At 49.0% G+C, this 12,273-nt stretch overlaps 1 protein-coding gene across 2 annotated transcripts in view; it reads right to left on the reverse strand.

Annotated features, from left to right (window-relative positions):
- Positions 1-12,273, reverse strand: part of LOC144768066 (alpha-2-macroglobulin-like protein 1) — a 411,824-nt gene that overhangs the window by 232,611 nt on the left and 166,940 nt on the right. For both annotated transcript variants that reach the window (XM_078651439.1, XM_078651438.1), the window contains exon 12: positions 7,072-7,302. In XM_078651439.1, the coding sequence (XP_078507565.1) occupies positions 7,072-7,302 (231 nt within the window). The remainder of the gene's footprint in view (positions 1-7,071; positions 7,303-12,273) is intronic.

The raw sequence follows: 12,273 nt of genomic DNA on the forward strand, positions 1-12,273 counted from the left end.
GTGAGAGCCAGTAAGTAATACATATTCCCTGCAGTGTGAACTGTAATCTGAATCATTGCCAGGCATTTGCACTTTACAGCAGTTGTATGATCTTAAAAAAACTGCAAGCTATCACAGACTGTCCTTGTGACCTGAGCATTTAAGGTTGGGTATTACTGGATCTGGAAGACTGGATCTTCAACTGCCTCCCTGCAAATGCTCTTGCTAAATACACCGGTCTGTGGTACTCCTAATCAATTCCTTAAAGGGCCGCCAGGGATAACACCTCCGAGCAGGCTGCCTTTTGTTCATGTAGATGAGTTGGAAACAGGTCCGGAGAGGGAAACTGTTGTACTCAAAAGGAAGATGGATACTTCATGTAAAGTAGGTCAAGTTACTTTATTTAAGTTAGTTAGTTAAGTTATAAAGATAACCCCATCAGGAGCAGCTGTCCTGCTGCTCAGCCCTCACTCAACTGACATTCACAGCACAGTAACATTCCAATCATCTAACAATCCATATGACATACATACCAGCTGAGCAGCAGGGAACACAAGTTATAACATATCTCCCTTCGTTATGGGTACAATTGCAAATAAGCAATAAAATGGTTGTCAATGAGATGCACTCTAGTGCAGATAGTCAGTAATGTAAACACAATGCATTAAAGTACAAATTAACAACGCATACGATAAATTTAACACATCCCGCACCGCATTACTTCCTGACATTAACAACTATCTTCATCCTACATCCTTATGCCACTAATTATACAAGTTGGCCAGACCAGTATAAGAAGCGAGACACACAGGAACAAACTTAATGTAAAAATACCAGGAAACAACGCGCACACTATAAGTGACAGAACTCGTGTGACCCAACCATACCGCGGGAAAACATACACTCGCAACAAGCACACCTCCGCACAACACGTGCATACAGCAAACACATAGGTAGCCGGGAAACCAGGTGCACATAACGAACCTACAATCACACACAACACCAACTTTGTGTAACAACTCTTTTATCAAAACACAATGACCAATGAGTGACCATATACAGCATAGCCCTCAAATTACCAATGAGTGACCATATACAGCACAGCCCTCAAAAAAAAACAAAGAGTGACCATATACAGCATGGCCCACAAATAACCAATGAGTGACCATATACTGCATAGCCCTCAAATAACCAATGAGTGACCACATACAGCGTAGTCCCCAAATAACCAATGAGTGACCACATACAGCATAGTCCTCAAATAACCAATGAGTGACCATATACAGCATAGCCCTCAAATAACCAATGAGTGACTATATACAGCATAGCCCTCAAATAACCAAGTGACCATATACAACATAGCCACAACAAACATGAGTTAATGAGTCAAGACACACTCACACACAACATAAGCCGTGTAACAACTCTTGCTAAACAACTTGAACACCAAAACCACACAATCAAGGGGTGACCATATCATATCATACCACACAGCCCCCACACACATGGGTAATGAGTTGCCGAAAAACTAGAGACACTCACACACAACATTAATTGTGTAACAACTCATGGTGATTCACTCACTGATACCAAACATTATAACCAATGAGTAACTAAGTACGGCATATCTCTCTAATGACAAAGTGACCACAAACTACGTAGCCACTACAAACACTAAATAATACGCGCACCAGAGAACAAATGAATAGTTTAACACTTTGACAACACCTCACACAGCAGTAATGAGAAACCCATCCTCGTGCTTGATTAGCATTACACTAAACAAATTCTCATACAAACATCCTAAACACTGCAAGCAAAATACACTGTAGTTGGTCAAAAACATCATCATTAGGCTCATCAAAGTGTCCCCAGCGTGGATCCTCATCATCACTGGTTCTCCGTCGCAGATTACTTATTTCCTGGTAGAGTCTAAAAATTACACACTTTGCAAAACGAGCAGTTTTGGTTAAATATCGCGTTAGTTCTCTTTAAGGTGTTTCCTCTGATCAAAAAAACGATACGTCTCAGGCAGAGTCTAAAAAAAAAATTACAGCCTCACCGAGTTGGGATTTGAGATCGTTGTACCACCAAAAACGCATTGCTCACTTCAGCGCTCATTACCACGCGCCAGGTTCCAATTAAAGTAGAGTTTCTACATGTCACATCGCTCCGACATGTCACGTCGCTCCGCTGAAAACGGGTTGCCTAGTATCACAGATTCAAGGTGGCAACCACGTAGCGTGATTACATCACTTCCGCTTCTCCTTGTGACGTTTACCTTTGCATTCTCCTTCTACTGCCGACCGGATTCCACGGGAGCCTCAAGCTTCTCCACAAGTGCTGGCTCGATTTGAAAGATGCTGCCGAGCTGAAAATTCGAACAGTAAGTGAGACGTCGGCTCGCTCTTCTCCGCTCGAGCTATTTCAAATAATGCTCGAAGTCCCGCTGCTAGCAAAGTGCCGATTTCTTCTTCCATAGTAACAATCATACACTGCCAAAACGTCAATCAAAAATATTGGACCATAAGCGCTAATTCATTCCGCCTTGTGAAAGCTTTTCCTCTTCTCTCTTTTGTACAGTTCCAGCGCAAATCTCCTTTGCTAAAGCTTCACTTTCCTTTCCAGCAGTCACAGCGCTAATCTGTACTGGCTTTTCAAAGTGGCTCTTCAAAGTTTTATTTCCCTCTTCAACAAACACAGCGCCAGTCACTTCTGCTTTGCGAACTGCTTTGCCAAGGCTCTACTTTCCTTATCAACGGTCACATCGTTATTTTCTAGTGGCTTATCAAAGTTTTAATTTCGTTTTTAACAGACATTGTTTCTTACATTAACCTCTTCAGACTTGCGACAGTTTTATTCTCTCCTGCATAGTGATAGTGTTAATCACACAGCGCTGATATTATCTTCTTCCACAGTTGTAGCGCTAATCTCTTGTGCTCTGTTAAAATTTCATTTTCATTTTCAACAGACAGAGAGGTAATGTCTTATCAAGATGCCAAATACAGATCTTCAGGCAAACTCCGCACTGTCGCTGGTAAATCAAACAAATTCAATCTGGCAAACCTTGATTACAGGGCGACCGATGTCTTGGTCACTGATGGGGTTTGTTTGCCAGCCAGGATTACACACGCATTTTTCATCCAAACTTATATTCTTTTTTTTTTACCTTTAGTCTTCTTTTTTCTTCTTTACTAGTACCTTTTCCGTTCTTTCCTTGGTCAGAATGAAGTTTTCAAATAGTCTTTTTCCTTTGCACGCGTTGATTCTTTTCAGTAAAGTTCCCAAATGTCGCCAAAATGTTGTACTCAAAAGGAAGATGGATACTTCATGTAAAGTAGGTCAAGTTACTTTATTTAAGTTAGTTAGTTAAGTTATAAAGATAACCCCATCAGGAGCAGCTGTCCTGCTGCTCAGCCCTCACTCAACTGACATTCACAGCACAGTAACATTCCAATCATCTAACAATCCATATGACATACATACCAGCTGAGCAGCAGGGAACACAAGTTATAACAGAAACCCAATCCTCAAACCGGCTTCTGCGATGGTGTGTAGCCCTTAGGTAGCCACTCCCCTGGGGTGGGATGCCAGGCTGCATACAGTCGAGGGAAGGCTCAGACATCTTGAGAGTGGCAAGAATATTGCACTCTGGGATTGCCAAATGCCACACTTTACCGGAACTTTGTCACCAAAGAGGAAGGAACCTACTAGCCCTTTGGCTAGTGGCCATATTGTCCACTTGGTGCACTTTCCTGGGATAAAATGGGCACCCCCTGACACCCAGAACCTCAATACACATTGGATTTGGAGACTGAAGAAGGACGGCCCTGCTGCCCTTGAAACTGCACGAAGAGAGGCTGCATCGCTGGAAGGACTGCAGCTGCTGCACTTTGGGTGAGTGAAGTTTGGACGTGCCTGTAGCTCCTGGCTTGGGGAAAAGTTGATCCCCAGGCCCAAGATTAAAGTAGTGTCCCCTGAGACAGCACCAGGGACATCAAAGCTGAGAATGCCCAAACCGGCAAAGAAGTAGCCACATTTGAGGAATCACTGCTGACTGCCGCAGGGCGCACCTAGAGATTAATCCGAGATAGCCAAAAGTTGCACCCGAGTCTGCTGGGCTCGGGGGTGCTATCCCAGTCTTGATTTGTCACCCATGAGGGACACTAGCTTCCTTCAAGGATATTCGCTGTGGCCGCTATGTCTCTAGATCAGTAGCCCAGCCGCACCTGACCTTCTACTGTCACAAAGAGGACGTCATGGGACCCCGTGTGCAGTGGTCATAGTTGCCCCATCTCAACTGTTTACAGAGAAACGTCCCGCAACTCACCCTCGTCGATCGAACAGCTCCAGGACCATCGTTGAGCATCTTTTCATCCTGCATCCCCAGCATCAGGACCACTCCATTGTTGTCTATGGCGGTTGTCTTCTAAAAGCTGGAACTGAACTAGAAAAGGCTCTGGTGACCAAATAACTGTCTAAAGTAACCCTACTGTACTCCTGGACTTCTCTCCTGTCAGATTTGGTCATCCAAATCGGACCAGAGTAACCAAACTAACTGTTTGAAACTTTTCTAAGCTTTTGCAAAGATTTTGTTGACCAGTGCTTCTTTGCGGTTAAATAAAACAATATTTAATGGTTTAAATATTAATATTTAAGGAACCCTCACGTAGGTTTTCATGATCAAGGATTCTAAATAAATTCATAAAAATATGCTCTATTTTTATACATTTGTGTTGTGTCTCTTTCTTGTTGCGTGACTTTCTTGTTTCGTTGTTTGGTGCTGTTAAATGCTTTACACCAAGGGACATATTATCAAGAATGGCGATAAAATTATCACCGCTATAGCGGCAGGAAACTGCCTCTAAAATGGCAATAATGGGCTTGATAATATGTCCTTGTGAATTCCCATAGCAGCCCAGGTTCTGGTGTTAAACTGTGCTGCTATGGGAATTCACAGGGGCATATTATCAAGCCCATTTTCGCCGTTTTAGCGGCAGTTTCCTGCCGCTAAAGCGGCGATAATTTTATCGCAGTTCTTGATAATATGCCCCTAAGTTCCTTTGTCGAGGCCTTGCTGCTCGAAGCCACAGCTACCCGACGGGTAAGCTTAAGGTTTACAAATGAGCCTGACTGGCCTCAAACCCATATCATAGAATACTCCCAAATCCGTACAGGGTCTGTTTGCCATTCAAGAGTTATCACAATTTAATGGAACTGCTTTAGAAAAAAACGAATCAACTGACGTAATCTATAAAATAAAAATCAGTCTGAACACATCAGTCTGAGCACAGACTTCTATTTCTTTGACCACCTATTGTACCATGAAGAAATAAAGGTTATGGTAAGCTAGTGAGGGGGTCAAGGATTGGTCTTCAATAAGATGTAGGGCAATGTTTGCAGTTAGAGGAGAGGCTAGGGTGAAGATAGGGTCTGGTGGCTATGGCAACGGAGGAGCAAAAGGATGTGATGTGGTTACAGGAGGAGTTAGGGTTGAAGGTAAGTACGGGTAGCATTTGGGATCCAGTTGAGGGATGGGTTCAGAATTATGGTGAAAGGGTAGATGGTTAGTCAAGTTAGGGTTCAAGGTAAGTACGGGTAGCATTTGGGATCCAGTTGAGGGATGAGCCCAGAATTATGGTGAAGGGGTAGAGGGTTAGTCAAGTTAGGGTTGAAGGTAAGTACGGGTAGCATTTAGGATCCAGTTGAGGGATGAGTCCAGAATTATGGTGAAGGGGTAGAGGGTTAGTCAAGTTAGGGTTGAAGGTAAGTACGGGTAGCATTTGGGATACAGTTGAGGGATGAGTCCAGAATTATGGTGAAGGGATAGAGGGTTAGTCAAGTTAGGGTTGAAGGTAAGTACGGGTAGCATTTGGGATCCAGTTGAGGGATGATTCCAGAATTATGGTGAAGGGGTAGAGGGTTAGTCAAGTTAGGGTTGAAGGTAAGCACGGTAGCATTTGGGATCCAGTTGAGGGATGAGTCCAGAATTATGGTGAAGGGGTTGAGGGTTAGTCAAGTTAGGGTTGAAGGTAAGTACGGGTAGCATTTGGGATCCAGTTGAGGGATGATTCCAGAATTATGGTGAAGGGGTAGAGGGTTAGTCAAGTTAGGGTTGAAGGTAAGCACAGTAGCATTTGGGATCCAGTTGAGGGATGAGTTCAGAATTATGGTGAAGGGGTTGAGGGTTAGTCAAGTTAGGGTTGAAGGTAAGTACGGGTAGCATTTGGAATCCAGTTGAGGGATGAGTGCGGAATTATGGTGAAGGGGTAGAGGGTTAGTCAAGTTAGGGTTGAAGGTAAGTACGGGTAGCATTTGGGATCCAGTTGAGGGATGATTCCAGAATTATGGTGAAGGGGTAGAGGGTTAGTCAAGTTAGGGTTGAAGGTAAGCACGGTAGCATTTGGGATCCAGTTGAGGGATGAGTCCAGAATTATGGTGAAGGGGTTGAGGGTTAGTCAAGTTAGGGTTGAAGGTAAGTACAGGTAGCATTTGGAATCCAGTTGAGGGATGAGTCCGGAATTATGGTGAAGGGGTAGAGGGTTAGTCAAGTTAGGGTTGAAGATAAGTACGGGTAGAATTTGGGATCCAGTTGAGGGATGAGTCCAGAATTATGGTGAAGGGTTAGAGGGTTAGTCAAGTTAGGGTTGAAGGTAAGTACGGGTAGAATTTGGGATCCAGTTGAAGGATGAGTCCAGAATTATGGTGAAGGGGTAGAGGGTTAGTCAAGTTAGGGTTGAAGGTAAGTACGGGTAGCATTTGGGATCCAGTTGAGGGATGAGTCCAGAATTATGGTGAAGGGGTAGAGGGTTAGTCAAGTTAGGGTTGAAGGTAAGTACGGGTAGCATTTGGGATCCAGTTGAGGGATGAGTCCAGAATTATGGTGAAGGGGTAGAGGGTTAGTCAAGTTAGGGTTGAAGGTAAGTACGGGTAGCATTTGGGATCCAGTTGAGGGATGAGTCCAGAATTATGGTGAAGGGGTAGAGGGTTAGTCAAGAGAACATTTAGCATTAGGGTAGGGTTATGGTGAGGCTTAGGTGAGAGTGAAGGATTCTAAGAATACCACATATGGTCTCCATTATGGTCACTCACGATGTAGAAGAAGTTGATGCTCCTGGCGTTGGGCGGGGCCTCTGCCCTATTCAGCTTGTAATTCACCTGGAGGTTGAGCGGCACGTTGCAAGGTTGGACTGACTGCAGCGGCTGGATCTGCAGGAAGCTCTGGACCTTAGAAAGCAAAGGCTGGATGACGCGCACGTCATTAGTGAAGTAAACGTTGTTTTTGCTATAATCCAATGCGGGATCCACAAGATTTGTTTTGCCCTAGTGAAGGAAACCAACAAGGACCGGGATTAAAGATGGCACACACAGTCTGGGGATCATGGGAAGGGAAAAGAATCTATGAGAATGGTGCGGCCAGGATTAGACAGGTGAACAGATGAGGCAAGAAAGGAAAGAGGAAGAATGATTGGGATAGATTGCATGGGAGGGAGGGAGGGGGGAAGGAAGGAAGGAAGGAAGGAAGGAAGAAAGGAGGGAGGGAGGGAAGGAAGGAAGGAAGGAAGGAAGGAAGGAAGGAAGGAAGGAAGGAAGGAAGGAAGGAAGGAAGGAAGGAAGGAAGGAAGAAAGGAAGGAAGGAAGGAAGGAAGGAAGGAAGGAAGAAAGGAGGGAGGGAGGGAGGCAGGGAGGGAGGGAGGGAGGGAAGGAAGGAAGGAAGGAAGGATGGAAGGAAGGAAGGAAGGAAGGATGGAAGGAAGGAAGGAAGCAAGCAAGGAAGGAAGGAAGGAAGGAAGGAAGGAAGGAAGGAAGGAAGAAAGGAGGGAGGGAGGCAGGGAGGGAGGGAGGGAGGAAAGGAAGGAAGGAAGGAAGGATGGAAGGAAGGAAGGAAGGAAGGAAGGATGGAAGGAAGGAAGGAAGCAAGGAAGGAAGGAAGGAAGGAAGGAAGGAAGGAAGAAAGAAAGGAAGGAGGGAGGGAGGCAGGGAGGGAGGGAGGGAAGGAAGGAAGGAAGGAAGGAAGGATGGAAGGAAGGAAGGAAGCAAGGAAGGAAGGAAGGAAGGAAGGAAGGAAGGAAGGAAGGAAGGAAGGAAGAAAGGAGGGAGGGAGGGACGCAGGGAGGGAGGGAGGGAAGGAAGGAAGGAAGGAAGGAAGGAAGGAAGGAAGGAAGGAAGGAAGGAAGGAAGGAAGGATGGAAGGAAGGAAGGAAGCAAGGAAGGAAGGAAGGAAGGAAGTTGTCTTTCACACATCCCATTTAATGGATTGTTGCATGACACCCTATAAAAAAGTTAGAGAGCAGTACAGCAAATCCAAATAGATGTAAATAATACTTAAGATACCATTTTTTAAACAGAATATGGACACAGAAAGAGCACAGGTCATCAATGTAAAAACAAGTAAAATTTTCAACTTAAAGTGTATATGTATGTTATTTTCTAAATAGACCTGTTTCTGCGATTGTGCCTAAGGCGCTGAACAAAAAACTCTATCCTAAATGTGGCACCTTCCCACAGAAGCATCCCGCCCGCTCAACATGAAAGGCTAAACATTTTCTTTGTCTTCCAAAATGGAAGTAAGTAGATCACCTGATTCCGGTATATTTTTGATCGCATTTTGGGCTCCTCTTCTGCACATCACACTGAGCACCTCTTCCGTACATCACTGAGTTCCTCTTCTGCACATTGCCCTGTGCTCCTCTTCTGCACATCGCCCTGTGCTCCTCTTCTGCACATCGCCCTGTGCTCCTCTCCTGCATATCACCCTGTGCTTCTCTTCTGCACCTCACCCTGAGCTCTTCTTCTGCACATCGCCCTGAGCTCCTCTTCTACACCTAGCATTGAGCTCCTCTTCTGCACATCACCCTGAGCTCCTCTTCTACACTTCGCATTGAGCTCCTCTTCTGCACATCACCCTGAGCTCCTCTTCTGCACATCGCCCTGAGCTCCTCTTCTACACTTCGCATTGAGCTCCTCTTCTGCAAATCACCCTGTGCTACACTTCTGCACATCGCCCTGTGCTCCTCTTCAGCACATCGCCCTGTGCTCCTCTTCTGCACATCGCCCTGAGCTCCTCTTCTGCACATCGCCCTGAGCTCCTCTTCTGCACATCGCCCTCTGCTCCTCTTACGCACATCGCCCTGTGCTCCTCTTCAGCACATCGCCCTGTGCTCCTCTTCTGCACTTCGCCCTGAGCTCCTCTTCTGCACATCGCCCTGAGCTCCTCTTCTGTACATCGCCCTGTGCTCCTCTTACGCACATCGCCCTGTGCTCCTCTTCAGCACATCGCCCTGTGCTCCTCTTCTGCACCTCACCCTGTGCTCCTCTTACGCACATCGCCCTGTGCTCCTCTTCTGCACATCGCCCTGAGCTCCTCTTCTGCACATCGCCCTGAGCTCCTCTTCTGCACAACGCCCTGTGCTCCTCTTCTGCACCTCACCCTGAGCTCCTCTTCTGCACATCATCCTGAGCTCCTCTTCTGCACCTGGCCCTGTGACTCCCTGATGCACGTCACCCTGTGCTCCTCTTCTGCACATCGCCCTGTGCTCCTCTCCTGCACCTCAACCTGTGCTCCTCTTCTGCACCTCACCCTGTGCTCCTCTTCTGCACCTCGCCTGGTGCTCCTCTTCTGCACCTCAACCTGTGCTCCTCTTCTGCACCTCACCCTGTGCTCCTCTTCTGCACCTCACCCTGTGCTCCTCTTCTGCACCTCACCCTGTGCTTCTCTTCTGCACCTCACCCTGAGCTCCTCTTCTGCACCTCAGCCTGAGCTCCTCTTCTGCACCTGGCCCTGTGACTCCCTGATGCAAGTCACCCTGTGCTCCTCTTCTGCACCTCGCCCTGTGCTCCTCTTCTGCCTCTCACCCTGTGCTCCTCTTCTGCACATCGCCTGGTGCTCCTCTTCTGCACCTCGACCTGTGCTCCTCTTCTGCACCTCACCCTGTGCTCCTCTTCTGCACCTCGCCCTGAGCTCCTCTTCTGCACCTCACCCTGTGCTCCCCTTCTGCACCTCACCCTGTGCTCCTCTTCTGCACCTCGCCTGGTGCTCCTCTTCTGCACCTCAACCTGTGCTCCTCTTCTGCACCTCACCCTGTGCTCCTCTTCTGCACCTCAACCTGTGCTCCTCTTCTGCACCTCAACTTGTGCTCCTCTTCTGCACCTCACCCTGTGCTCCTCTTCTGCACCTCACCCTGTGCTCCTCTTCTGCACCTCGCCCTGTGCTCCTCTTCTGCACCTCACCCTGTGCTCCTCTTCTGCACCTCGCCTGGTGCTCCTCTTCTGCACCTCACGCTGTGCTCCTCTTCTGCACCTCAACCTGTGCTCCTCTTCTGCACCTCACCCTGTGCTCCTCTTCTGCACCTCACCCTGTGCTCCTCTTCTGCACCTCACCCTGTGCTCCTCTTCTGCACCTCACCCTGTGCTCCTCTTCTGCACCTCGCCCTGTGCTCCTCTTCTGCACCTCACCCTGTGCTCCTCTTCTGCACCTCGCCTGGTGCTCCTCTTCTGCACCTCACCCTGTGCTCCTCTTCTGCACCTCACCCTGTGCTCCTCTTCTGCACCTTGCCTGGTGCTCCTCCTCTGCACCTCACGCTGTGCTCCTCTTCTGCACCTCACCCTGTGCTTCTCTTCTGCACCTCGCCTGGTGCTCCTCTTCTGCACCTCACGCTGTGCTCCTCTTCTGCACCTCACCCTGTGCTTCTCTTCTGCACATCGCCCTGAGCTCCTCTTCTGCACCTCACCCTGTGCTTCTCTTCTGCACATCGCCCTGAGCTCCTCTTCTGCACCTCACCCTGTGCTTCTCTTCTGCACCTCACCCTGTGCTCCTCTTCTGCACCTCACCCTGAGCTCCTCTTCTGCACCTCGCCCTGTGCTCCTCTTCTGCACCTGGCCCTGTGACTCCCTGATGCAAGTCACCCTGTGCTCCTCTTCTGCACCTCGCCCTGTGCTCCTCTTCTGCCTCTCACCCTGTGCTCCTCTTCTGCACATCGCCTGGTGCTCCTCTTCTGCACCTCGACCTGTGCTCCTCTTCTGCACCTGGCCCTGTGACTCCCTGATGCAAGTCACCCTGTGCTCCTCTTCTGCACCTCGCCCTGTGCTCCTCTTCTGCCTCTCACCCTGTGCTCCTCTTCTGCACATCGCCTGGTGCTCCTCTTCTGCACCTCGACCTGTGCTCCTCTTCTGCACCTCACCCTGTGCTCCTCTTCTGCACCTCGCCCTGAGCTCCTCTTCTGCACCTCACCCTGTGCTCCCCTTCTGCACCTCACCCTGTGCTCCTCTTCTGCACCTCGCCTGGTGCTCATCTTCTGCACCTCAACCTGTGCTCCTCTTCTGCACCTCACCCTGTGCTCCTCTTCTGCACCTCACCCTGTGCTCCTCTTCTGCACCTCGCCCTGTGCTCCTCTTCTGCACCTCACCCTGTGCTCCTCTTCTGCACCTCGCCTGGTGCTCCTCTTCTGCACCTCACGCTGTGCTCCTCTTCTGCACCTCAACCTGTGCTCCTCTTCTGCACCTCACCCTGTGCTCCTCTTCTGCACCTCACCCTGTGCTCCTCTTCTGCACCTCACCCTGTGCTCCTCTTCTGCACCTCACCCTGTGCTCCTCTTCTGCACCTCGCCCTGTGCTCCTCATCTGCACCTCACCCTGTGCTCCTCTTCTGCACCTCGCCTGGTGCTCCTCTTCTGCACCTCACCCTGTGCTCCTCTTCTGCACCTCACCCTGTGCTCCTCTTCTGCACCTCACCCTGTGCTCCTCTTCTGCACCTTGCCTGGTGCTCCTCCTCTGCACCTCACGCTGTGCTCCTCTTCTGCACCTCACCCTGTGCTTCTCTTCTGCACCTCGCCTGGTGCTCCTCTTCTGCACCTCACGCTGTGCTCCTCTTCTGCACCTCACCCTGTGCTTCTCTTCTGCACATCGCCCTGAGCTCCTCTTCTGCACAACGCCCTGTGCTCCTCTTCTGCACCTCACCCTGAGCTCCTCTTCTGCACATCATCCTGAGCTCCTCTTCTGCACCTGGCCCTGTGACTCCCTGATGCAAGTCACCCTGTGCTCCTCTTCTGCACCTCGCCCTGTGCTCCTCTTCTGCCTCTCACCCTGTGCTCCTCTTCTGCACATCGCCTGGTGCTCCTCTTCTGCACCTCGACCTGTGCTCCTCTTCTGCACCTCACCCTGTGCTCCTCTTCTGCACCTCGCCCTGAGCTCCTCTTCTGCACCTCACCCTGTGCTCCCCTTCTGCACCTCACCCTGTGCTCCTCTTCTGCACCTCGCCTGGTGCTCATCTTCTGCACCTCAACCTGTGCTCCTCTT

This window comes from Lissotriton helveticus, chromosome 7 (genome assembly GCF_964261635.1).
Source record: "Lissotriton helveticus chromosome 7, aLisHel1.1, whole genome shotgun sequence".
Lineage (NCBI taxonomy): Eukaryota > Metazoa > Chordata > Amphibia > Caudata > Salamandridae > Lissotriton > Lissotriton helveticus.